The 27,456-nt window shown below is 51.3% G+C and overlaps 1 protein-coding gene, 1 non-coding gene and 1 pseudogene across 21 annotated transcripts in view; 1 reads left to right on the plus strand and 2 right to left on the minus strand.

Annotated features, from left to right (window-relative positions):
• RCC1 (regulator of chromosome condensation 1) overlaps positions 1-27,456 on the minus strand; it is a 39,922-nt gene that overhangs the window by 4,800 nt on the left and 7,666 nt on the right. For 6 of the 20 annotated variants that reach the window (XM_063631473.1, XM_063631476.1, XM_063631475.1 and 3 more), the window contains 5 exons: positions 22,182-22,310; positions 5,122-5,203; positions 4,459-4,551; positions 2,713-2,900; positions 2,353-2,532 (listed from right to left, as the gene is read on the minus strand). In XM_063631473.1, the coding sequence (XP_063487543.1) occupies positions 2,353-2,532; positions 2,713-2,900; positions 4,459-4,551; positions 5,122-5,203; positions 22,182-22,196 (558 nt within the window). In that variant the 5' untranslated portion in view covers positions 22,197-22,310. Of the gene's footprint in view, positions 1-2,352; positions 2,533-2,712; positions 2,901-4,458; positions 4,552-5,121; positions 5,204-14,691; positions 14,769-20,097; positions 20,408-22,167; positions 22,311-27,456 lie in introns of those variants that run through there. The other 14 variants (XM_063631479.1, XM_063631480.1, XM_063631481.1 and 11 more) reach the window with 8 other exon arrangements.
• On the plus strand, positions 6,341-9,951 carry LOC129472370 (thioredoxin-dependent peroxide reductase, mitochondrial-like; annotated as a pseudogene).
• Positions 21,125-21,225, minus strand: LOC129472792 (small nucleolar RNA U13). Its single transcript, XR_008654069.1, has one exon. It is a non-coding gene; the product is annotated as a small nucleolar RNA U13 (small nucleolar RNA).

The raw sequence follows: 27,456 nt of genomic DNA on the forward strand, positions 1-27,456 counted from the left end.
GTGGCTCACGCCTGCAATCCAGCACTCTGGGAGGCCCAGACGGACGGATCACCTGAGATCAGAAATTCACAATCAGCCTGGCCAACATGGTGAAACCCCGTCTCTACTAAAAATACAAAAATTAGCCGGGTGTGGTGGCACATGCCTGTAATCCCAGCTACTCGGGAGGCTGAGGAAGGAGAACTGCTTGAGCCCGAGAGGCAGAGGTTGCACTGAGCCGAGATTGTCACTGCACTCCAACCTGGGTGATAGAGCAAGACCCTGTCTCAAAAAAAAAAAAAAAAAAAAAAAAAAAAATATATATATATATATATATATATATATAATTCTGATTACTTTCTTTTTTTTTTTTTTTTTTTTGAGACGGAGTTTCGCTCTTGTTGCCCAGGCTGGAGTGCAATGGCGCGATCTTGGCTCACTGCAACCTCCGCCTCCCAGGTTCAAGCAATTCTCCTGCCTCAGCCTCCCGAGTAGCTGGGATTACAGGCATGTACCACCACGCCCAGCTAATTTTGTAATTTTATTTTATTTTTTTTATTTTTATTTTTTAAGACGGAGTCTCGCTCTGTCACCCAAGCTGGAGTGCAGTGGTGCGATCTCGCCTCACTGCAAGCTCCGCCTCCCGGGTTCACGCCATTCTCCTGCCTCAGCCTCTCCGAGTAGCTGGGACTACAGGCGCCCGCCACCACGCCCGGCTAATTTTTTGTATTTTTAGTAGAGATGGGGTTTCACCGTGGTCTCGATCTCCTGACCTCGGGATCCGCCCGCCTCGGCCTCCCAAAGTGCTGGGATTACAAGCGTGAGCCACCGCGCCCGGCCTAATTTTGTAATTTTAATAGAGACAGGGTTTCTCCATGTTGGTCAGGCTGCTCTCAAACTCCCAACCCCTCAGGTGATCCGCCTGCCTCGGCCTCCCAAAGTGCTGGGATTACAGGCGTGAACTACTGCGCCCGGCCTTTTTTTTTTTTTTTTTTTTTTTTTGAGACGGAGTCTTGCTCTGTCTCCCAGGCTGGAGTGCAGTGGCGCGATCTTGGCTCACTGCAAGCTCCGCCTCCCGGGTTCACGCCATTCTCCTGCCTCAGCCTCCCGAGTAGCTGGGACTACAGGCACCTGCCACCATGCTTGGCTAATTTTTTGTATTTTTAGTAGAGATGGGGTTTCACCGTGTTAGCCAGGATGGTCTCGATCTCCTGACCTCGTGATCCGCCTGCCTCGGCCTCCCAAAGTGCTGGGATTACAGGCGTGAGCCACTGGGCCTGGCCCAATTCTGATGACTTCCATGTGTTTGAAATTCTCTGTGAAAAATTCAAAATAGATGTGATAAGGAAACACCCATCAGGCGGAGTGTGGTGGCCCATGCCTGTAATTCCAGTACTTTGGGAGGCTGAGGCGGGTAGATGGCTTGAGGTCAGGAACTCGAGACTAGCCTGGCCAACAGGCATGCGCCTGTAGTCCCAGCTACTTGGGAGGCTGAAGCAGAAGAATGGCTTGAACCCGGAAGGTGGAGTTTGCAGTGAGATCTCGCCACTGCACTCCAGCCGCCTGGGCGATGCAGCGAGACTCCATCTCAAAAAAAAAAAAAAAAAAAAAAGCAAACAATTTAAATACAGAATTTGGCCCCAGGAACGGTGGCTCATGCCTGTAATCCCAGCACTTTGGAAGGCACAGGCGGGGGTGGATCACCTGAGGTCCGGAGTTTGAGACCAGCCTGACCAACAGGGGAAACCCCGTCTCTACTAAAAATACAAAATTAGCTAGGCGTGGTGGCGCATGCCTGTAATCCCAGCTACTCGGGAGGCTGAGGCAGGAGAATCACTTAAACCTGGGAGGCAGAGGTTGTGGTGAGGCGAGATTGTGCTATTGCACTCCAGCCTGGGCAACAAGAAACTCCATCTCAAAACAAAACAAAAAAACAACAACAAAAAACAGTTATCTGTTTTTTAAACTACACTCCTCTGTACCTTGGAAACTCTGAGATGCGACAATCCCTGCCTCCACACCTCCTTCCCCATCCAAGCCTCTGGGAAGTGCTGGCAAGGTGAGGGGGAGACGGAGTCAGGGAGATGGGTGAAGACAGCAGGCCTCCTGGATCAGCCTCAACCCAGGGACATCCTTGACCCACTCACTTCCCAGGACAGACACTTAATGACATCGGATTCGAGGAAACAGCCCGTGGGGTGGACAGGCCCACATGAGGAAGCTAGAGTCCTGGGTCTGGGCCTCAGCTCTACCTGTGGGCTTTCATCTCCCCACCAGTAAGTACCACGGGGGCATGGAAGTGGATTATCTTTGGGGCCCCGCCAGTTAATTCTGCCTTTCAGACCCCATGCAGACTTCCAGACCCAGCCTTACCCGGAAGGAGCCCCAGAGGAAGACACGGCCATCCTCGGTGAGGGCTGCTGTGTGACTGTCTCCTGCTGACACCTGTACCACCTTCTCTTGCAGCTCCACTTTCCCAGGGACCATCTCCGAGCCCTCCACTGATGTGTCCCTTCCCAGGGCACCCTCATCATTGCAGCCGAAGGAATAGACCTGTGCCCAGGATGCCCTCATTAATGCGAAGTCTGGCCGCGCAGTCCATTCTCATGTAGGCCACTCCCCACTTGACAAGCCAGCTCCATTTCCATAGTGAACATGTGTGATTCAAAAGCCCTGCCCCAAGCCACCCAACCCCAGGCCTTGTCCAACCCTGTGCAGGCCCCCAACACCTACCTGGCCACTTTTGCTTAGACACACGGTGTGCATGCCCCCAGCCTCAGCCTGCACAACATCCTCTGGAATGGATACCAGGGCCGGCTTCTTCCTCTCCATCACCTTCTCACCCAGCCCCAGCTGGCCCACGTCGCCCTGGCCTAGTGTCAGCACCAAGCCGGGTTCTGTGCTGTGGGACCTGTGTGATACTGAAGGGTGAAGAAGACAGACCCTGAGTCCAGAGGATGAGGACCACGAGGAGAGCTCACAGGCTCTGGGATCAGACAAACCTGCGCGGAAGCCCCTGCTCTGCCACAGACGTTAGTAGGAACTTTCTAAGTTTTGTCATCTGTGAAATGGGGACAACAAAAGTACCTCTCTCACAGGATTTTTTTTTTTTTTTTGAGACGGAGTCTCGCTCTGTCGCCCAGGCTGGAGTGCAGTGGCGCAATCTCGGCTCACTGCAAGCTCCGCCTCCCGGGTTCACGCCATTCTCCTGCCTCAGCCTCCCGAGTAGCTGGGACTACAGGTGCCCGCCACCACGCCTGGCTAATTTTTTTTTGTATTTTTAGTAGAGACGGGGTTTCACTGTGGTCTCAATCTCCTGACCTCGTGATCCGCCCGCCTCGGCCTCCCAAAGTGCTGGGATTACAAGCGTGAGCCACCGCGCCCGGCCCTCTCACAGGATTTTTGTGGAGATTAAGAACTGAGCATATTATTCATGTGAAAGGGGAGAAAGGGAAACAAGGAGACACTGGATACTGTGAAATGAATCTTGGTGGAGAGGGCAAGGGGCTGGGTGCGGTGGCTCACACCTGTAATCCTAGCACTTTGGGAGGCCGAGGCGGGCGGATCACTTGAGGTCAGGAGTTAGAGACCAACCTGGCCAACAGTAGCCTGTAATCTCAGCTACTGGGGAGGCTGAGGCAGGAGAATCACTTGAACCTGGGAGGCGGAGGTGGCAGTGAGCCGAGATCGTGCCACTGCCCCATGCAGTCTGGGCGACAGAGTGAGACTCGATCTCAAAAAAAAAAAAAAAAAAAAAAAAAAAGAAAAGAAAAGAAAAGAAAGCTAATTATTATTATTATTATTATTTTGAGACGCAGTCTCCCTCTGTCGACAGTCTGGAATGCAGTGGGTGGATCTTGGCTAACTGCAACCTCTGCCTCCCGGGTTCAAACGATGCCTCTACCTCAGCCTCCTGAGTAGCTGGGACTACAGGTGCGCGCCACCGCGCAAGGCTAATTTTTTGTATTTTAGTAGAGACGGGGTTTCATCATGTTGGCCAGGATGGTCTCGATCTTCTGACCTCGTGATCCGCCCACCTCGGCCTCCCAAAGTGATGGGATTACAGGCATGAGCCACCTTGCCCGGCAGAAAGCTAATTATGATAGCAGAATCTGCAGCGAAAGCAAGGGAGAGTACGTGGGTCAGAGAACAGTCCCCAGTCTCCATCCTAGCCCTCCTCCATGCCCAGGCCGTCCGCCAGTGAATAAGTTCAGCTCCCGGGCAAATCCACTGCAGAAACAGACTCTTCCCTCCGCCATCCAGTGGAGAGGCAGGAGGGGCGGGAGGAAGAGCGGACAGCGGCATTTGCGGGAGGTGCACGCCAGCAGGTGGGCGACCCGGGGCCCTCTGTGGGCCAAAGGCGGCCCCCCAACCCGCAGCACCAGGCAGCCAAGGGCGCCCAGTCCCTCCCCCAAGGATGTGGCCACCGCTGAGGAGCCCGCGCTGGCAGCACAGAGGGCGCCCTGGGCGCGGAGCCACCTGGTCGGGTTTTCTGGTCAGGAGGGCTCGGCCTGTAGGCACCTTGGCAGGAGCGGGCGCCAGGAACGCGGCGGGAGGCGGCGGCCCTCGCGTCTGCAAAAGACAGACACTGTCTGAGTGTGGGTCCACACTTCCCCTCCCAGTTTGGTGCTGGCTTTTCTCTCCTCCTTGTCCCCCTCCGGGGTCCCAGGACAGAGGAAACCACAGCCACCTCCCTCAAATGCTGCCAGGCCATTAACTCATCTCATCCTCACACAGCCCAGAGAGGGTGGCGCTGCTCTGGCTGCCTCCATTTTATGAAGTCGATAATCCAAACTGCGGATTAAGTGACTTGCCCATCAGCTAGACAGAGCAAGGACTTGAACCCATGTCGGAGAGTCAGTGATCCTAACCATAATGCATCACTGCCTGGGGCGAAGCCCTAGGGTCTAGTTTGTTTTTTTTTTTTTTGCCAGTGCTGCCTGAGTGCCTCGAGAGGAGCTTCTGCCCACTTTTGTGATTCCCAGAGGGTGGGATTCAATGAGCTACAGGAAACCTTCCAGCTGGGTGGGGTCTCTGCACATCCACACACTTCAGCTTCAAGCGTCAGGAAGAAGCCCAGTCCTGGGTTCTTAGGGTTTCAAGGGGCCACCTGTACCCACAAAAAGGCCAAGGCCAACTTACCCTTCACCTTCTTGCTTTTGGGGATGGCATCTGCTGGGGGGGACTTTCTTTTAGCTATGCGCTTGGGTGACATCTTCCTGTCCTGAAAGTCAGTCAAATACTACATGTGAGAAATGGCAAACATTTTCCTGGGCCAATCAGACAATATTTATCAAACACCCTAGAAATACGTTAAGAGGAATTGCCCAACAATTCCACTTCTCAAAATGTATCCCAAGAACAGAATAATGGATGCACGCAAAGATTAATTACACAAATATTCTCTACTGTATTCTTCATAACATTTTAAAAACAACAAAAATAGGACCCAGGTGTTCAATAGTAATGAACTAGTTAAATATGTGGTGTATTCATGATAGAACAGTATGAAGCCATCAAAAGTGATGTTTTCGGAGATCAATCTATTGAATAGAAAGATGTTCCCCACTGCCAAGTAAAACAAGCAGAATGAAAAACAGACGGCCAGGTGTGGTGGCTCACATGTCTAATCCCAACACTGTGGGAGGCCGGGGCGGGCGGATTACCTGAGATCAGGAGTTCGAAACCAGCCTGGCCAACATGGCAAAACCCCGTCTCTACTGAAAATACAAAAATCAGCCAGGCGCGGTGATGGGCGCCTGTAATCCCAGCTACTCAGGAGGCTGAGGCAGGAGAATTGCTTGAACCCGTGAGGTGGAGGTTGCGGTGAGCCAAGATCGTGCCACTGCACTCCAGCCTGGGCAACAGAGCCAGACTGTCTCAAAAAAATAAAAAATAAAAAAAGGCGGGGCGTGGTGGCTCACGCCTGTAATCCCAGTACTTTGGCACTTTGGGAGACCAAGGTGGGTGGATCACTTGAGGTCAGGAGTTCGAGACCAGCCTGGCCAACATGGTGAAACCCCATCGCCACTAAAAAAAAAAAAAAAAAAAATACAAAAATTAGCCAGGTATGGTGGTGTGCGACTGTAATCCCAGCTACTTGGGAGGCTGAGGTAGGAGAATTGCTTGAACCCGGGAGGTGGAGGTTGCGGTGAGCCAAGATCAGCCATTGCACTCAGCACTCCAGCCTGGGTGACAGAATGAAACTCCACCCCCCAACCAAAAAAAAAAAAAAAAAAAGAAAAACAGATTATCATCCCCCTTTTTTTTTTTTGGAAAAAAAATGCATACACATAAAAAAAATGTGAGAAAAATGTGGTGAGGAAAATATATCCCGTATTAACAATGGTAACCTCGGAAAATGGTATTACAGATAATTATTACTTGCGTCATTGTATCCTGCTATATTATCTAAGATGTTTAATACGGAGCATTACATGTATTTTTCTTTTTTTTGAGACGGAGTCTCACTCTGTCGCCAGGCTGGAGTGCACAGGCATGATTTCAGCTCACTGCAACCTCCGCCTCCCAGGCTGAAGCAATTCTTCAACCTCAGCCTTCCGAGTAGCTAAGATTACAGGCGTGCCTCGCCATGCCCTACTAAGTTTTGTTTTGTTTTTGTTTTTGTTTTTTTGAGATGGAGTCTCGTTCTGTCGGAGTCTCGTTCTGTCGCCCAGGCTACAGTGCAATGGCGCGATCTTGGCTCATGCAACCTCTGCCTCCTGGGTTCAAGTGATTCTCCTGCCTCGGCCTCTCTAGTAGCTGGGATTACAGGCGCCCACCACCACACCCAGCTAATTTTTGTATTTTTAGTAGAGACGAGGTTTCACCAGTTTGGCCAGGCTGGTCTCGAACTCTTGATCACAGGTGATCCACGCCCCCCTTGGCCTCCCAAAGTGCTGGGGTTATAGGCGTGAGCCACTGTGCCCAACCCAAATTTTTTTTTTTTTTTTTTTGAGACGGAGTCTTGCTCTGTCACCCAGGCTGGAGTGCAGTGGCGTGATCTCGGCTCACTGCAAGCTCCGCCTCCCGGGTTCACGCCATTCTCCTGCCTCAGCCTCTCCGAGTAGCTGGGACTACAGGCGCCCGCCACCATGCCCGGCTAATTTTTTGTATTTTTAGTAGAGGCGGGGTTTCACCGTGGTCTCGATCTCCTGACCTCATGATCCGCCCACCCTGGCCTCCCAAAGTGCTGGGATTACAAGCATGAGCCACTGCGCACGGTGCCCAACCCAAATTTTGTATTTTTAGTAGAGACGGGGTCTCACCATGTTGGCCAGGCTGGTCTCAAACTCCTAATCTCAAGTAATCCACCTGCCTCAGCCTCCCGAAGTCCTGGGATTACAGGCGTGAGCCACTGCGTCCGGCAAATTACATGTTTCTTTTTTTTTTTTTTTTTTTGAAGCAGAGTTTTGTTCTTATTGCCCAGGCTGGAGTGCCATGGCGTGATCTTGGCTCACCACAACCTCTACCTCCCAGGTTCAAGTGATTCTCCTGCCTCAGCCTCTGGAGTAGCTAGGATTACAGGCATGTGCCACCACGCCCGGCTAATTTTGTATTTTTAGTAGAGATGGGGTTTCTCCATGTTGGTCACGCTAGTCTTGAACTCCTGACCTCAGGTGATCCACCCACATGTATTTAAAAAGTTTTGGCCGGGCACGGTGGCTCAAACCTGTAATCCCAGCACTTTGACAGGCCGAGGTGGGCGGATCAGAGGCCAGGAGATCGAGACCATCCTGGCTAACACGGGGAAACCCAGTGTCTACTAAAAATACAAAAAATTAACCGGGCATGGTGGTGGGCCCCTGTAATCCCAGCTACTTGGAGAGGCTGAGGCAGGAGAATGGCGTGAACCCGGGAGGCGGAGCTTGCAGTGAGCCGAGATTGCGCCACTGCACGCCAGCCTGGGCGACAGAGCGAGACTCCGTCTCAAAAAAAAAAAAAAAAAAAAAAAAAAATTTAAGTCTGTTGTAAACAATTAAAACATTGAAGAACAACATTAAGTGAAATATCCATCATAACTCCATTCAACCCCATGTAAGTACCAGTAACTTTGGTAATGTGTTACTGTTATAATCAGAGGGGGAGAAGAGCTATTTTCTTTTCTTATTTAATTGGTTGATTTTTTTTAGAGACAGGGTGCCACCACACCTGTAATCCTAGCACTTTGGGAGGTCGAGGCAGGAGGATCGCTTGAGCCCAGGAGTTCAAGACCAGCCTGGGCAACATGGCGAAACCCCATTTCTATCCAAAAAATTACAAAAATTAGCCAGGCATGGTGGTGCATGCCTATAGTCGTGGCTACTCAAGAGGCTGAGGTGGGAGGATGGCTTGAGCCTGGGAGGCTGAGGCTACAGTGAGCTCAGGTTGTGCCACTGCACTTCAGCCGGGGCGACAGAGACAGACCTTGTCTCAAAAACACAAAAACACACGTGCACTGAAGATTGCAGCTGCTGTGGGAAGGTTACTGTAGGCATCAGTTGCCCGGCATGTGAGTGCCATTCCTTGGGGGCATTTCTGCCACTGCAGCCCTCAGGCCTGCTGCTTCTGGAAGAACAAGCTTGACAAACATATTGTGGTCTGGTTCCGGTCAAGCAAAATTCTGGCACCAGTTCCTCATACCGTGCACCTGATGTCACCCAGCATGCGCCCTATTTTAAGGGTACAGCCGTTGTCGATGGAGAGTTCAAAGACCTAAGCCTTAATGACTTTGAGGGGAAATATTTGGTGCTTTTCTTCTATCCTTTGGATTTCTTTTTTTCTGAGATGGAGTCTTGCTGTGTCACCCAGGCTGGAGTGCAGTGGCACGATCTCATCTCACTGCAACCTCTGCCTCCCGGGTTCAAGCCAATTCTCCTGCCTCAGCCTCCTGAGTGCCTGGAATTACAGGCGCCTGCCAGGACTCCTGGCTAATTTTTGTATTTTTAGTAGAGATGGGATTTCACCATGTTGGTGAGGCTGGTCTTGAACTCCTGAACTCAGGTGATCCATCTGCCTCAGCCTCCCAAAGTGCTGGGATTACAGGTGTGAGTCACCACGCCCGGCCCTATCCTTTGGATTTCACCTTTGTGTGTCCTACAGAAATTGTTGCTTCTAGTGACAAAGCTAAGGAATTTCACGATGTGAACTTTGAAGTTGTTGCAGTCTCAGTGGATTCCCAGTTTAGCCATCTTGCCTGGATAAATACACCAAGAAAGAATGGCGGTTTGGGCCACGTGAACATCGCACCCTTGTCAGATTTAACTAAGCGAATTTCTCGAGACTACGGTGTGCTGTTAGAAGGTCCTGGTCTTGCACTAAGAGGTCTCTTCATAATTGACCCCAATGGAGTCATCAAGCACTTGTTTTTTTTTTTTCTGAGATGGAGTCTTGCTCTGTCGCCCAGGCTGGAGTGCAGTGGCTCACTGCAAGCTCCGCCTCCCGGGTTCACGCCATTCTCCTGCCTCAGCCTCCCGAGTAGCTGGGACTACAGGCGCCCGCCACCATACCCAGCTAATTTTTTGTATTTTTTTTTAGTAGAGATGGGGTTTCACTGTGTTAGCCAGGATGGTCTCGATCTCCTGACCTCCTGACCACCTCAGCCTCCCAAAGTGCTGGGATTACAGGCGTGAGCCACCACAGCCAGCCACACTTGAGTGTTAATGATCTCCCAGTGGGCCAAAGTGTGGAGGAAACCCTGCTCTTGGTGAAGGCGTTCCAGTAGGTAGAAACCCATGGAAAAGTCTGCCCAGTGAACTGGACACAGGACTCTACTACAATCAAGCCCAATCCAGCTGCTTCCAAACAGTATTTTCAGAAGGTAAATCAGTAGCTCACCCATGTGTATCTTCACCTTCCTACCCCAGAGAAGAACCACAGTTGAAATCTGTTTTTATCATTTTAAAGATGATTATCTGTGGCCAGGCGCAGTGGCTCATGCCTGTAATCCCAGCACTTTGGGAGGCTGAGGCAAGCGGATTGTGAGGTCAGGAGATCGAGACCATCTTGGCTAACATGGTGAAACTGTCTCTACTAAAAATACAAAAAATTAGCCCGGTGTGGCCAGTGTGGTGGCTCACGCTTGTAATCCCAGCACTTTGGGAGGCCAAGGCAGGTGGATCACGAGGTCAGGAGATCGAGACCATCCTGGCTAACACAGTGAAACCCCATCTCCACTAAACAAAATACAAACAATTAGCCAGACGTGGTGGTGGGCGCCTGTAGTCCCTGCTACTCGGGAGGCTGAGGCAGGAGAATGGCGTGAACCTGGGAGGCGGAGCTTGCAGTGAGCCGAGATAGTGCCACTGCACTCCAGCCTGGGCAACAGAGTGAGACTCCGTCTCAAAAACAAAAAAAACAAAAACAAAAACAAAAAAATTAGCCGGTGTGGTGGCGTGCGCCTGTAATCTCAGCTACTCAGGAGGCTGAGGCAGGAGAATCGCTTGAACCCGGGAGGTGGAGGTTGTCGTGAGCCGAGATCGTACCACAGCACTCCAGCGTGGGCAACAGAGCAAGACTCCGTTTCAAAACAACACAAGCAAAAACAAAAACAAAACAACAACAAAAAAAGAGATCAAAGCTATATATGCAGTCACACTAACATAGAAACACCAAGTATGACATAAATGGGGAAAGGAGGCCGGGCGTGGTGGCTCACGCTTGTAATCCCAGCACTTTGGGAGGCCGAGGCGGGCGGATCACGAGGTCAGGAGATAGAGACCACGGTGAAACCCCGTCTCTACTAAAAAATACAAAAAATTAGCCGGGCGTGGTGGCGGGCGCCTGTAGTCCCAGCTACTCGGAGGCTGAGGCAGGAGAATGGCGTGAACCCCGGAGGTGGAGCTTGCAGTGAGCGGAGATTGCGCCACTGCACTCCAGCCTGGGCGACAGAGCGAGACTCTGTCTCAAAAAAAAAAAAAAAAAAAAATGGGGAAAGGAAACCATCTATGGGTGATTAGGAGGGCGGCAGTAGGAAGATCCAGGGCAGCTGAAAGCCTTGGCCCCTCCACGCTCCCAGTCTTTTAAATGCTGCTGCCGCTTCTCAAGACTTCCGTGTCTTCTCCAGGCTGCTGGGAATACAGACATTCTCCCCAGCTCTCTAATTCTAATCCAGCCCAAAATGTGTCCAGTGTCTTTTTTTTTTTTCTCTACACATACAGCTCTGGAAATAAATTTTTATTGATATATATATATATATATTTTTTTTTTTTTTTTTTTTTTTGAGACAGAGTCTCGCTCTGTCACCCAGGCTGGAGTGCAGTGGGGTGATCTCGGCTCACTGCAAGCTCCGCCTCCCGGGTTCACACCATTCCCCTGCCTCAGCCTCCCAAGTAGCTGGGACCACAGGCGCCCGCCACCATGCCCGGCTAATTTTTTTGTATTTTTTTTTTTGAGACGGAGTCTCGCTCTGTCACCCAGGCTGGAGTGCAGTGGCGCAATCTCGGCTCACTGCACGCTCCGCCTCCTGGGTTCACGCCATTCTCCTGCCTCAGCCTCTCCGAGTAGCTGGGACTACAGGCGCCCGCCACCACGCCCGGCTAATTTTTTGTATTTTTAGTAGAGACGGGGTTTCACCGTGGTCTCGATCTCCTGACCTTGTGATCCGCCCGCCTCGGCCTCCCAAAGTGCTGGGATTACAAGTGTGAGCCACCGCGCCCAGCCCATTTTTTTTGTATTTTTAGTAGAGACAGGGTTTCACCATGTAAGCCAGGATGGTCTCGATCTCCTCACCTCGTGATCCTCCCGCCTCAGCCTCCCAAAGCGCTGGGATTACAGGCGTGAGCCACCGCGCCCGGCTGTATATATTTTTTTTGAGACAGGATCTGACTCTCTGTTGCCCAGGCTCAAGTGCAGTGGCGCAATCACGGCTCATTGCAGGTTTGACCTCTTGAGCTCAGGTGATCCTCCCACGTCAGCCTCTACGACAGCTGTGACTACAAGTCCGCATCACAATACCCAGCTAATTTTTATATATTTTGTAGAGACAGGGTTTTGCCAAGTTGCCCAAGCTGGTCTAGAACTCCTGGGCTCAAGCGATCTACCTGCTTCAGCCTCCCAAAGTGCTGGGATTACAACAGGTGTCAGCCACCACGCCCGGCTGGAGCCACAGTCTTTAAGGTCATGAAAAACAGTCAAGTTGTCTAAGCCTCTACCTGATGTTACAAAGGGAAAGAGAACTCCAAGAGCCCTTCTCCGTCTCAGCTGTGGGCCTAACCAGCAGCCCCCTCATTCCTTCCTTCTAGTGGTTCCCGAGAGCCCAGCCTCTCTAGCTCTCCCCTCCATGGTATATGCACACAAGGCCAGGCACTTTTCTGCTGATTATCCTGGAGAAGAACAAAATACTAAAGATGGGAAAGTAACCAAGGGCCTAGAGTCCTGATAAGCCTTTGCAGGCTGAGCTTTTGCAGGCTGAGCTTCTGCAGGTTGTTACTGGCCCAGTTCTGACTGATGAGGTGGCAGTTCTGAACTTCACCCAACTTTTATTCTCCCAGGACTGGGAATCCTCCAACCTGTCTTTTGAGACCCCTTGTCCCACATAAAAATGCACGTTCTTTTTTTTTTTTTTTTTTTGAGACGGAGTCCCGCACTCTTGCCCAGGCTGGAGTGCAGTGGCGCGATCTCTGCTCACTGCAAGCTGCGCCTCCTGGGTTCATGCCATTCTCCTGCCTCAGCCTCCTGAGTAGCTGGGACTACTGGCACCCGCCACCATGCCCGGCTAATTTTTGTATTTTTAGTAGAGACAGGGTTTCGCCATGTTAGCCAGGATGGTCTCGATCTTCTGACCTCGTGATCCGCCTGCCTCGGCCTCCCAAAGTGCTGGGATTACAGGCGTGAGCCGTCGCGCCTAGCCACATTCTTTGGGATTAGAGGGAACTGGGTTCACCTTCCAGAGCTTGTGGCTGGCCAGTGGCCTTAACCTCTCTGAACTGTATTCTCATCTATAAAAGGAGATGCAATGACTACTTCTCAGGGCTGTCATCAAGACTGAATGAAATGGTTGTAAATCCACAAATATTTACAGTGCTTACTACTACTAAGGGAGGAGACCACCCCTCATATTGTCTTATGCCCAATTTCTGCCTCCAAAGAAGGAAGTAAAAACTAAAACGCAGAAATGAAATCCACAGGCAGACAGCCCGGCGCCGTGCCCTGGGCCTGGTAGTTAAAGATCGACCCGTGACCTAACCGGTTATGTTATCTATAGATTCCAGACACTGTATGGAAAAGCACTGTGAAAATCCCTGTCCTGTTCTGTTCCGATCTGATTACCGGTGCATGCAGCCCCCAGTCACGTAACCCCTGCTTGCTCAATCGATCACGACCCCTTCATACAGGCCACCTTAGAGTTGTAAGCCCTTAAAAAGGACAAGAAGTGCTCACTCCGGGAGCTCGGTTTTTGGAGACGTGAGTCTTGCCAAAGCTCCTGGCCGAATAAAGCCCTTCCTTCTTTAACTTGGTGTCTGAGGGGTTTTGTCTGCGGCTTATCCTGCTACACTACTGCTTGGCTTTGGGTGAGGAGGTGTAGCAAGGATAAAGGAGACTAACCCTTTTTTAATCTCATAATTTGTTCATCCTTTGTATTTATTTATTTTTGAGACAGGGTCCCGCCCAGACTTGAGTGCAGTGGCATGGTCATGGCTCACTGCAACCTCAACCACTTGGGCTTAAGCCATCCTGGATAGCTGGGACTACAGGTGTGCACCACCACACCCAGCTAACTTTTGTATATTTTGTAGAAACAACATCTTGCCATGTTGCCCAGGCTGGTCCCGAACTCCTGGGCTCAAGCGATTCTCTAGCCTTGGACTCCCGAAGTGCTGGGATTATAGGTGTAAGCCACCATGCCCGGCCTTTTATTTTATTCTTTTAAAAGAGGGGGTCTCGCTCTGTCACCGAGGCTGGAGTGCAGTGGTGCAATTAGCTCACTGCAGCCTCGAACTCATGGACTCGAGCGATCTTCCCACCTCAGCTTCCCAAGAGCCTGGGATCACGGGCACGTGCCACAGCACTTGGCTTGATTTGTTCATCCTAAAAAAAGTCCAGAGGATTCTTGGCAGGCCTGCCCAGGATCCCCCTATGAGCTTGGCCAAACACAAAGACTCCCAGGCTTGGGCTGAAATGACCAGGTAGATGGTAGACTTCCATGTAGTGAGATAGAGAGAACACTGTCGAACAAACAGGAGAGAAGAGTCGTGAAGCTCCATGTTGCTAGGTGTTTTCATTCAATCTGAAGTGCTTGGGAGCCATCCCAGAAGGGATGTCAGGCAGGCAAAGTTAGACGGGGTAGTGATGTGGGATATAAGAGGCACCTTTGTGGCCGGGCACAGTGGCTCACGCCTGTAATCCCAGCACATTGGGAGGCCAAGGCGGGTGGCTCACCTGAGGTCAGGAGTTCGAGACCAGCCTGACCAACATGGAGAAACCCCATCTCTACTAAAAATACAAAATTAGCTGGGTGTGGTGGCACGTGCTGTAATCCCAGCTACTCGGGAGGCTGAGGCAGGAGAATCGCTTGAACCCAGGAGGTGGAGGTTGCGGTGAGCCGAGTTTGCACCATTGCACTCCAACCTGGGCAACAAGAGTGAAACTCTGTCCCTCCACCAAAAAAAGAGGCACCCTGTTTTAGATAGACAGCTGTATGCCAAGGCAAACATCCCATCAGTTCATCAGAATAATCTGTAGCAGTCTGCTGTGCCTGGGAGGGAGACTGTATTAGCATGAAAAAGTACTCACAACCAAGTCAGGAGAAAAAGCAGGAACAATTAAGTCAGCATAGTTGGTGCTGATGGCTGGGCTGCCATGAGCACAGCCTGGAATGGAGTCAGACACATAAAGGCTATATGAAGTGTTGGTGTCATGGGGCATTAACCAAAAAATCTGTTATCGTGGATGGAACAGACTCAATCAACATCTTCTTAGTTATCTGTGTTTGGCTAATATTCTGGAGCGTTTCACTACAAGCTGGCTCCAATGATCCCACTCTACAGAGAAGAAAACAGACTCAGAAAGGTGAAGTATCTCACTCAAGATCGGAAGAGGAGGCCAAGATTGGAACCAAGTTAGTCAGACTCCAGAGCTGGTGCCCTTGAGTGTTATTAGAAATTTCTTCTGCCTCCTTCCTCCCCAAGCTCCCTGGTAGTCTCTCAGCTTGCCTGGAACTGTCTCTCTTCCTCCTTTCCCTAGGAAAGACGGCAACTTGCCACTGGTCTTCCGGTCCCCACCCTCATCCCCTCCTCTCATTCTCCAAGTCATTTGTGATAAATAAATGTGTGTGTGTGTGTGTGTGTGTGTGTGTGTATATTTTTTTGAGACAGGGTCTCACTCTGTTGCCCAGGCTGTAGTGCAGCAGCACGTACATGGCTCACTGCAACCTCCACCTCCTAGGCTCAAGCAACCCTCCTGCCTCAGCCTCCAGAGTAGCTGGGACTACAGGCATGTACCACCACGCTTGGCTAATTTGTAATTTCTTTTTTTTTTTTTGTAGAGACAAGGTCTCACTATGTTGCCCAGGCTGGTCTCAAACTCCCGGGCTCAAGTGATCCTCCCACCTCGACCTCCCAAAGTGCTGGGATTATAGGTGTGAGGTACCGTGCCCGGCCTCATTCATGATCTTTCCAAACCTCAAACCTGAAGCAAGCCGCTGGCCTGCCTGGACTCCTTAGTGGTTCCCTTTTCCTGGAGGATAAAGCCCGTGTTTCTCAGCTGCGTATTAGAGGCCTCCAACGTCGGGTACCGACAGAACCTTCAGCTTCATCTCCTATCTATCACATCCTCCCTTCTCTTCCCACACAATCTCCTAGCCAGACCCACCAGGCCAGAATGCTACCTGTCCTCTCCACACCATTTGCATCTCTTTACCTGGAATGCCTTCCCATCCCTTATCCCACTGGAAGAACATCTACTGGTGTCTCAAAGTCACCTCCTCTGATCCCTCCTCCATCCTGAACTAGTCATTCTCTCTGAGAAACTGGGACAGACTTTTGGATCACAATCAGTTTCCACCATACCAATCAACTTCCTAAAATATGAGCCCCTGGGGGCACCGGCTAACTCACTGTATCTTTCATATGCAAAACCCTTTTACTCCTCACAGGAAGCTGAAGAAGGCAGCACTGTCACTCCTATTTCACAGTTAAGGAACTGAGGCTCAGAAAGGTAACTTTATTGGCCTAAGTTCACATAGCAAGTAAAGGGGAGCCGAGAAAAACAACCCAGGCCTATCTGACTGATTCTGAAGACATCTGAAGGCAGACCCAGGGGCTAAGGCAGCCTGGGCAGGCCTCCCCAGTATCCCCTATGCACTTTGCCACGTCCAAGCAGCAGAGAGCAGAAGCCAGCTGAGGAGAGGACGGTGAAACCAGAGAGGAGACAAAGAGGCAGCTAGAGCCTGAGGGAAGGTGGGGTGGGTGGTGACAGGTCCACCGACAGACAGACGTGGGGAAGGACAGTGGCAACAACTCCCTGCTGTGGTGGAGATGGCACCTGAGTGCTTGTTGAGTCCCAGAGGCTTCCTCTCCAAAATCGAAGACTTGAGGCCATGCACTGGGCTGGCAATCGCCAGGGAAGGGCAGGGGATGGAGGGCCACCTTCTATTTTTTTTTTTTTTTTTTCAGATTTTTTTTTTTTTTTTTTTTTTGAGACAGAGTCTCGCTCTTTCACCCAGGCTGGAGTGCAGTGGCGCGATCTCGGCTCACTGCAGGCTCCGCCCCTCAGGGTTCACACCATTCTCCTGCCTCAGCCTCTCCGAGTAGCTGGGACTACAGGCGCCCGCCACCACGCCCGGCTAATTTTTTGTATTTTTAGTAGAGACGGGGTTTCACCGTGTTAGCCAGGATGGTCTCGATCTCCTGACCTCGTGATCCGCCCGCCTCGGCCTCCCAAAGTGTTGGGATTACAGGGGTGAGCCACCGCGCCCGGCCTATTTTTTTTTTTTTTGAGACGGAGTCTCGCTCTGTCGCCCAGGCTGGAGTGCAGTGGCGCGATCTCGGCTCACTGCAAACTCCGCCTCCCAGGTTCACGCCATTCTCCTGCCTCAGCCTCTCCGAGTAGCTGGGACTACAGGCACCCGCCACCACGCCCGGCTAATTTTTTGTATTTTTAGTAGAGACGGGGTTTCACCGTGTTAGCCAGGATGGTCTCGATCTCCTGACCTCATGATCTACCCACCTCGGCCTCCCAAAGTGCTGGGATTACAGGCGTGAGCCACTGTTCCCGGCCGGAGGGCCACCTTCTAAAAGGCGGAGCCCTGTTCCCGGTACCTGCCTACACAGCCTCTACTGCACCAATGGGTCTTGTGTACAGACTTCTTCTCTCACTGCTCTGGGTGTGTTTTCCTTTACTTGCGTTTCTTTTTTTCTTTTTTCTTTTTTTTTTGAGATGGAGCCTCACTCTGTTGCCCAAGCTGGAGTTCAGACGCACGATCTAAGCTCACTGCAACTTCCGCGTCCCAGGTTCAAGCAATTCTTCCGCCTCAGCCTCCCTAGTGCTAGGACTACAGGCGCAAGCCACCACGCCTGGCTAATTGCTTGGTATTTTTAGTAAAGATGGGGTTTCACGATGTCGGCCAGGCTGGTCTTGAACTCCTGACCTCAGGTGATCTGCCCACTTCGGCCTCCCAAATTGCTGGGGTTACAGTCGTGAGCCACCGAGCCCGGCCTCTCTGGCTGTGTTTTCTTAACCAGGCAGTGAGCGTCTGGGCTGGGAATAAGGAGTTGGCTTTTGGCATCAGGCTTCCCTGCCCCGCCCCACCCAACACAGCTTCCATCTTCAAGGAGCACACAGTCTCTGGGAGAAGAGTGAGACAGTCACAGATAAGTTGGCTACAGAGTCAGCTTCCACCAACAGGCACTCCAGAATGCCCACAGCTGCCCTTTGAGGTGAGCAGACTCACCCCAGTTTTACAGCTAAGGGGAAGATGAGGCTCTGGGAAAGGTGACTCAGGTGACACAGAGGTGGAATGAAATTCCAGTCTCATGACCTCGCTCCACCAGAGCTGGAGCTGCCCTACCCCCACCTCACCTTCCTTATTTATCGAAGAAAGCGGGTAGGCACGCCAGTCTAGACAGTCTGCCCGGAGCCTGGTGCTCCTGCCCTGACCTCCAGTGACCTCACCACAGCCTCAATTTCTGTAAAAGAAGACAGAGCCCTCCCAGGCCACTGCAGCTGTGCCCTCCGTCCCCCACGCCAGGAGGCCAGGAGGGAGAACTTGTCTGTCAGACTCAGGCTGAAAAATCTCTTTGTGTGAAAGGTCCCCAGGAGGGAAGGAAGGAGAGAGCTCATGTGTTAATATGCATTTGGTGAGCTGCTGTTACGCCAGGCACACAGCTGGTATATTTCACACTAGGAGTTTCTCACCTGGGATCCCCGTTGTATACAACCTGGCCTGGACCTATGTGTTCATTTTTCCTGGGGGAAGGGACACACAACTTCGACTACATGTTGGGATCACTGCTTTATGAAAATTATAGGATATTACTATTCGGGAGGCTGAGACAGGAGAATCGCTTGAACCTGGGAGGTGGAGGCTGCTGTGACTGAGAGCATGACACTACGCTCCAGCCTGGGCGATAGAGCGAGATTCCGTATCAGGAAAAAAAAAAAAAAATTGGCCGGGAGCGGTGGCTCACACCTGTAATTCCAGCACTTTGGGAGGCCGAGGCGGGTGGATCACCTGAGGTCAGAAGTTCAAGACCAGCCTGGCCAACACGGTGATACCCTGTCTCTACTAAAAAAAAAATACAAAAATTAGCCGGGCCTGGTGGCGCGTTCCTGTAGTCTCAGCTACTCGGCAGGCTGAGGCAGAATTGCTTGAACCTAGGAGGTGGAGGTTGCAGTGAGCTGAGATCGCGCCACTGCACTCCAGCCTGGGTAGGTACTAAGAGCAGAAACTCCGTCTCAAAAAAAGAAAAAAAAATTATATCCTCACCACATGCTCCCTACCATTGCTTTACAGATAAGGAAACCAATGCTCTGGGGGACTGGGTGGGTTGCCCAAGGGCATCTGATGAGAAAGTTGTAAAGATGAACAGACCAGGATTCCCGCTCTTGGGATGTCTTTGAAACAGGAGCCTCGTGAACTAATTCATCTGTCCAGGTTTCACTCTGATGCCCTTCTTGGGGGAAACCTTCCCTGCCTCCTCCACCCCGCAGAGTTCCTTAGTCTTGCACACAAGACCCTTCATGACCCAGCCCCTGCTGTATCATCTTGTTACTCTCCTCCTCCAGTCACCTCAAGACCTGTGGTATCCCTGACCACAATACCTATAACTTCATGGGTTGCACGTGCAATCCCTCTGCCTGTATCACCCTAATCCCACTACCCTCAGACTGCCTGAAAAACTCTGTTCCTTCACAACCCCATTCAAGACTCACTTCACCTGGAAAGCCATCCCTGAGCCTCCTGGGCAGGGTGGGGGGGGGTCCCCCTGAGGGCTCCCCGTAACACCCCACACACTCAACTTCTGCTAGGACACACAAGTCACACGTGGTCGAAGTTAGGTCAATATGTGATGTATGAATGACTTGCCAGTAGCGTCCGTCGCCCGGGTTCAAGGGCATAGTTGGCTAATGACACGGGCCTGCTCTTCTCACTACTGTCCCCCAGCCCCGCAAGAGCATCACGGAATAAATGGCCAGCAAATAATCTGCTGACAGACTGAGCTGCTGCGGAGTTCGAGACACACGGCTCCCAAAGGTCCACAGCGGAAGACCCTCGAGCTCCTACGACCCACCCTCTCCCGGGCAGGGCTCCCTCCCCGATCTGCAAACCGCCTTCTCCAAGCGCATGCCGGACAAAACCATCCTCCTCGCGGCAGAGACCCATCCCCCGCCCGGCCCGCCGCGCTCGCGCCGTTTGAATCTCCCGCCTGCGCGGGCGCCGCGGTGCGGGCGTGAGAGGCGCGGCGGCGGAGGGGCCGCGCGGCCCTAGCTCCGGCGAGGCGGCGCCCAGCGGGGCCGCGGAATCGTGAGCCCGCACCGCGCCTTCCTGCCTCCGGGCTTCACGTGGGGCCGGCGCCGCGCGACACGGGCGAGAGCGGGCAGCGACCTATAGGCCCGCGTGGACCGGCCCGTGCTCCGGCTGTGGCCGCCCCGCGCACCGCCCTCTGCCCCGACCCTCCGCGCGTCCCGGGCGAGACCTACCTCGGTGCACGTCGGCCACAAGCAACTCCAGCGCTCCCCGCCGGGCCGCGAACTGCCCCAGAGCATGCGCTCTGCAGGCCTCTGGCCCCGACCCGGGCGAGAAAGGAAAACAAAGAGCCCGGCGGCCCCTGGCGGCCATCCCGGGATCTGCATGTGGCGCGCTCCCGGGCTGGGGGGGGCCCTTGGCCAGGCTGGCTCCCCTGGCCCGGTTCCAGTGAGTGTGCATTTTGGAAACCCCAAATCGGGACACGTGGACTAACAACCAGAAAGACTCCTTGAGTTCGGTCTGTTTAGGAAAATCTCGGGCGGTAGGGTCTGTACGGAGAAAAAAGATACTCATCTTCCCTACCCTCAAGAGGGCATGGAGAAGGTTGAAAAATCAGACTATCGGCCGGGCGCCGTGGCTCACGCCTGTAATCCCAGCACTTTGGGAGGCCGAGGCGGGCGGATCACGAGGTCAGGAGATCGAGACCACGGTGAAACCCCGTCTCTACTAAAAATACAAAAAAAAAAAAAAATTAGCCGGGCGTGGTGGCGGGCACCTGTAGTCCCAGCTACTCGGGAGGCTGAGGCAGGAGAATGGCGTGAACCCGGGAGGCGGAGCTTGCAGTGAGCCGAGATCGCACCACCGCACTCCAGCCTGGGCGACAGAGCAAGACTCCGTCTCAAAAAAAAAAAAAAAAAGAAAAGAAAAATCAGACTATCAACAACCACACAGCGCTATGATAGGGACACCCACAGGGGCATCTGACTCAGCCCGGAGCTTAAGAACAGCTTTCCAAGTTGTCTAGCGGGGCAGGACATCCTAGGAGAAGCGACGTTTGCAATGACAGGGAACCATGAGAACCCAGGGAGGTTGTGGGAAACTGCCAAGTAGATGGGAGCAGAGGGTGCCTGTGGGAGTGACAGATCATGGATGCAGGGTCTTGTGTGTCTAAGGGGTCCAGCCTCTATCCTGAGGCAGTAGGAATATATGGGAATTTGGGCACGGGAATGGCATGATCAGATTTTTTTCCCCGTGAGCTAACATCAGATGGGTATGTGCCCATGTCTTAATAAGGTTTGAGGAAGGCACATCTCATATGCGTGTGAACACCCAGTCATCATTCTTATGAGCTACAAGAGCATCCTGATATGATCGGATCTTATAGAACAAAATAGAGAATGGACCTGGGGAAGACGGGAGCCAAGTGGAGAGGAGCTAGAGGAATGAGAGAGACCAGATAAAATAGAAGATAAGGGTGTGAGTTGGGGTTGGGTTAGAGATGGAAAACAGATACCAAGAAAAGGCTGTCTCTTGTTAACACACCCATTCTTCAGGATGGATAAAAACAGTTCTTCAGGATTTCAGGTGTTCCCTGAAACCCTTGCAAAGGATGTTTTCTCTATTTCATGTTGACTCAGACTCTGAGTCATTCTACGGCACCCAAAGTCTAGATGGACACTTTTGATGAGTTCTTACCAACTGATCTGAACTTTTTTTTTTTTTTTTTTTTTTTTTTGAGACCGAGTCTCGCTCTTGTCACCCGGGCTGGAGTGCAGTGGTGCGATCTCAGCTCACTGCAACCTCTGCCTCCCGGGTTCAAGCGATTCTCCTGCCTCAGCCTCCCAAATAGCCGGGATTACAGGTGCCTGCCACAACGCCTGGCTAATTTTTGTATTTTTAGTAGAGACTGGGTTTCGCCATGTTGGCCAGGCTGAATTTCTTATATGCAGAGCCTGCCACAAGGCACTCCCCTGTCTTCAGTGTTTCTTTTTTTTTTTTTTTTTTTTTGAGACGGAGTCTCGCTCTGTCGCTCAGGCTGGAGTGCAGTGGTGCGACCTTGGCTCACTGCATGCTCCGCCTCCCGGGTTCACGCCATTCTCCTGCCTCAGCCTACCGAGCAGCTGGGACTACAGGCGCCCGCCACCGCGCCCGGCTAATTTTTTGTATTTTTAGTAGAGACGGGGTTTCACCGTGTTAGCCAGGATGGTCTCGATCTCCTGACCTCTTGATCCGCCCATCTCGGCCTCCCAAAGTGCTGGGATTACAGGCGTGAGCCACCGCGCCCGGCCTTCAGTGTTTCTTACCTCTCCAAGTTTACCTCTGCCTCCATCATGAGCTCCTCTTTTGGATGATGTACTGTGAAATTTCTCCAACTTTTAACGCTGGGATCTCTGATCTCTCTCTCTCTCTCTGCTGTCTTCCTCCAAGATCTTAAGCGTTCGTGTAGCTTCATGTAATAATAATAAGTGATTGTTATTATTATTGCCTGTTTTCTAAGACCCTTTATTTTGTTAAGTACAGAAATATATCCATGTCAGCTCATTTGTTCCTCACAAAAACCTCATGGCAGTTGGAAGATAAGAACACTGAAGTTTAAAGAGGTAAAGCAAGTTTTCTGGGGTCTTCACACAAGTGGTGGAAGGAAACCTGAACTCTTTCCTTTTTTTTTTTTTTTTTTTTGAGTTGGAGTCTCACTGTTGCCCAGGCTGGAGTGCAGTGGCGCGATCTCAGCTCACTGCAGCCAGGTTCAAGCAATTCTACTGCCTCAGCCTCCCAGGTAGCTGGGATTACAGCGCCTGCCACCACACCCAGCTAATTTTTGTATTTTTAGTAGAGAGAGGGTTTCACCATCTTGGCCAGGCTGGTCTTGAATTCCTGATTTCATGATCCACCCACCTCACCCTCCCAAAGTGCTGGGATTACAGGCGTGAGGCTCTGCGCCCAGCCTTAGTTTTTGTACTTTTAGTAGAGATGGGTTTTCTCCATGTTGGCCAGCCTGGTCTCGAACTCCTGAACCACCCAGGCTAGAGTGCAATGGCACGATTTCAGCTCATTGCAACCTCTGCCTCCTGGGTTCAAGCAATTCTCCTGCTTCAGCCTCCTGAGTAGCTGGGATTACAAGCGCCCACCACCATGCCCAGCTAATTTTTGTATTTTTAGTAGAGACGGGGTTCTACCATGTTGGCCAGGCTGGACTTGAACTCCTAACGTCAGGTGATCCACCCGCCTTGGCCTCCCAAAGTGCTGGGATTACAGGTGTGAGCCACCGTGCCCGGCCATTTTGTGTATTTTTTTTTTTTTTTTTTTTTTGAGACGGAGTCTCGCTCTGTCGCCCAGGCTGGAGTGCAGTGGCGCAATCTCGGCTCACTGCAAGCTCCGCCTCCCGGGTTCACGCCATTCTCCTGCCTCAGCCTCTCCGAGTAGCTGGGACTACAGGCGCCCACCACCACGCCTGGCTTTTTTGTATTTTTTAGTAGAGACGGGGTTTCACCCTGGTCTCGATCTCCTGACCTCGTGATCTGCCCGCCTCGGCCTCCCAAAGTGCTAGGATTACAAGCGTGAGCCACTACGCCTGGCCCATTTTGTGTATTTTTAGTAGAGACTGGGTTTCACCATTTTTGCCAGGCTGGTCTGGAACTCCCGACCTCAGGTGACCCGCCCATCTTGGCCTCCCAAAGTGCTGGGATTACAGGCATGAGCGACTGCACCTGGCCATTATTTTTATTTTTTTTAGTTTTGTATTTGTATTTTTTATTTTATTTTGAGATGGAGTCTCATTCTGTTGCCCAGGCTGGAGTGCAGTGGTGCAATCTTGGCTCACTGCAACCTCTGCCCCCTGGGTTCAAGCAATTTTCCTGCCTCAGTCTCCGGAATAGCTGGGATTACAGGCACGCACCACCATGCCCAGCTCATTTTTGTATTTTTAATAGAGACAGGGTTTCACCATGTTGGCCAGGCTGGTCTTGAGCTCTTGACCTAAGTGATCCACCCACCTCCGCCTTCCAAAGTGCTGGGATTACACGTGTGAACTACTGGGCCCAGCCCCAGTTGTTTGTCTCAAGAGTCTCACTCTGTCACCCAGGCTGCAGTGCAGTGGCAGGATCTCGGCTCACTGCCACCTCTGCCTCAGCCTCCCGAGTAGCTGGGACCACAAATGTGCACCACCATGCCCAGCTAATTTTTTTTTGAGACGGAGTCTCACTCTGTTGCCCAGGCTGGAGTGTGATGGTGTGATCTCGGCTCACTGCAATCTCTGCCTCCCGGGTTCAAGCAATTCTCCTGTTTCAGCCTCCCCAGTAGCTGGGATTACAGGCGTGCGCCACCACGCCCAGCTAATTGCCCATCTAATTTTTGTATTTTTGGTAGAGACGGGGTTTCACTATGTTGGCCAGGCTGGTCTTGAACTTCTGAGCCTCAGCAGTCAGCCTCCCTTGGCATCCCAAAGTGTTGGAATTACAGGAGTGAGCCACCACAACTGGCTGATGTGGAGGTTCTGGCTGTAATAATGTACTGTGGGTTTTACAACATATATAAAAGTAAAATACATGACAATATCAAAGACTATATAGTGAGAAATGGAAGGAATATTTTTATTTTATTTATTTTTTGTTTTGAGATGGAGTCTCGCTCTGACCTCATGATCCGCCTGCCTTGGCTTCCCAAAGTGCTGGGATGGATTACAGGTGTGAGCCACTGTGCCCAGCCAGAAGATTCTTTTTTTTTGAAATGGAGTTTTGCTCTTGTTGCCCAGGCCATGCAATGGCATGATCTCGGCTCACTGCAACCTCTGCCTCCCAGGTTCAAGCAATTCTCCTGCCTCAGCCTCCCGAGTTGCTGGGATTATAAGCATGTGCCACCACGCCTGGCTAATTTTGTATTTTTAGTAGAGACGGGTTTTCTCCACGTTGGTCAGGCTGGTCTTGTACTCCCGACCTCAGGTGATCCACCAGTCTCAGCCTCCTAAAGTGCTGGGATTACAAGTGTGAGCCACCACACCTGGCCGCCAGAAGAGTTTTTTTTTTTTTTTTGAGACGGAGTCTTGCTCTGTCGCCCAGGCTGGAGTGCAGTGGCGCAATCTCGGCTCACTGCAAGCTCCACCTCCCGGGTTCACACCATTCTCCTGCCTCAGCCTCTCCGAGTAGCTGGGACTACAGGCACCCGCCACCACGCCTGGCAAATTTTTTGTATTTTTAGTAGAGATGGGGTTTCACCGTGTTAGCCAAGATGGTCTTGATCTCCTGACCTCATGATCCGCCCACCTCAGCCTCCCAAAATGCTGGGATTACAGGCGTGAGCCACTGGGCCCGGCCTTTTTCTTTTTGAGACGGTGTCTTTCTCTGTGGCCTAGGCTGGCACGATCTCAGCTCACTGCAACCTCTGCTTCCAGGTTCAAGCGATTCTTCTGCCTCAGCCTCCCAAGTAGCTGAGACTACAGGCAAACGCCACCACACCTGGCTAATTTTTTTTTTTGTATTTTTAGTAGAGGCAGGGCTTCACCATATTGGCCAGGCTGGGGAACATTCTTATACTACAAGTGAACTGGTTTAATATCAATTGAATGTAGACTATTGTAAATTAAAAATGTATAATATGGCTGGGCATGGTGACTCATGCCTGTATTCCCAGCACTTTGGGAGGCCAAGGTGGGAGGATCGCTTGAGCCCTGGAGTGCAAGACCAGCCGGGACAACATCATGAGACCTTGTCTCTACAAAAAATACAAGATTTAGCCAGCCATAGTGGCACATGCCTGTGGTCTTCACCACTCAGGAGACTGAGCTGGGAGGATCGCTTGAGCCTGGGAGTTCCAGTTTGAGGCTGCAGTGAGTCATGATCTCACCACTGCACTCTGGCCTGGGTCACAGAGTGAGAACCTGTCAAAAAAAAAAAAAAGTAAATGGCCTAAACACTCCAATTAAAAGGCATAGACCGTCATATTGAAAAACCCAACATGTTTACCTACAAGAAATAAAATTTTAAAATAAGGCCAGGCATGGTGGCTCATGCCTGTAATCCTAGCACTTTGGGAGGTCAGGGCAGGCGGCTTGCCTGAGCTCAGGAGTTTGGGACCAGCCTGGCCAACATGGTGAAACCCAGTATCTCTACTAAAATACAAAAAATGAGGCAGGCATGGTGGTGCATGCTGTAGTACCAGCTGCTCCAGAGGCTGAGGCATGAGAATTGCTTGAACCTGGGAGGCAGAGGTTGCAGTGAGCTGAGATCGCACTACTGCACTTCAGCTGGGCATAAGATTGAGAATCTGTCTCCAAAAAATAAATGAATACATAAATAAATATGCTCAGCCAACACTGGATCTGCAAAAAGTAATAATATAAAAGTAAATACACAAATAATAAATTTGTACAAAAAGTAAAAGATATACTGTTGTTTTGTTTTTGTCAGGTTTGCTCTGTTACGCAGGCTGGAGTGGGGTGGTGTAATCATAGCTCACCGCAGCCTCCACCTCTAGGGCTCAAGTGAGCCACCTCAGCCTCCCCAGTTGCTGGGACCACAGGCATATAGCACCACTCCTGGCTGATTTTTGTATTTTTTGTAGCCTAGGCTATTGTTGTAACACTAGTCAAAAGAAAGCTGGTGGCCAGGTGTGGTGGCTCATGCCTATGAACCCAGCAGTTTGGGAGACCAAGGTGGGTGGATCACTTGAGGTCTGGAGTTGATGACCAGCCTGGCCAACATGGTGAAACCCCGCCTCTACTAAAAATACAAAAAAAATTTGCTGGGCATGGTGGTGCGTGACTGTAATTCCAGCTACTCCGGAGGCAGAAGTTTCAGTGAGCCCAGATTGTGCCACTGCACTAAGGCTTTGGCAACAGAGTGAGACTCTTGTCTAAAAAAAAAAAAGAGGCCGGGAGCGGTGGCTCACAACTGTAATCCCAGCACTTTGGGAGGCCGAGGTGGGTGGATCACAAGGTCAGGAGATCGAGACCACAGTGAAACCCCATCTCTACAAAAAATTAGCAGGGCATGGTGGCGGGCGCCTGTAGTCCCAGCTGCTGGGGAGGCTGAGGCAAGAGAATGGCGTGAACCCGGGAAGTGGAGCTTGCAGTGAGTCAAGATCGTGCCACTGCACTCCAGTCTGGGCGACAGAGCGAGACTCCATCTCATAAAAAAAAAAAAAAAAAAAAAAAAGAAAGATGGGGGTATGCAGCTATGAGCAAATTGCTAGTTTTCTGAATTTCAGTTTATTATAAAAAAATAGAAACAAAGCCTATCTTACCATTTTGTGAAGATAAAAAAAAAAGCTGGAGTGGCAGGCAAAGTAGATTTTACAGCAGAGTATTTAAAGGAGTTGATTAATCCAGAGACAAAATCTAAAACGTATATATAACTAATAACAGAACTTCAAAATACATGAAGCAAAAACTGATAGAACTGCTAGGAGAAATATAAAAATCCACAATTATAGTTGGAGATTTCAATATCCCTCTCTTAATAAATGATAGAGCAAAGTGGGTATGAAACTAGCAAGGACAGCCGGGTGCTGTGTGGCTCACGCCTGTAATCCCAACACTTTGGGAGGCTGAGGCGGGCGGATCCCCTGAGGTCAGGAGTTTGAAACCAGCCTGGCCAACT

Source organism: Symphalangus syndactylus, chromosome 22 (assembly GCF_028878055.3).
Source record: "Symphalangus syndactylus isolate Jambi chromosome 22, NHGRI_mSymSyn1-v2.1_pri, whole genome shotgun sequence".
Classification (NCBI taxonomy): domain Eukaryota; kingdom Metazoa; phylum Chordata; class Mammalia; order Primates; family Hylobatidae; genus Symphalangus; species Symphalangus syndactylus.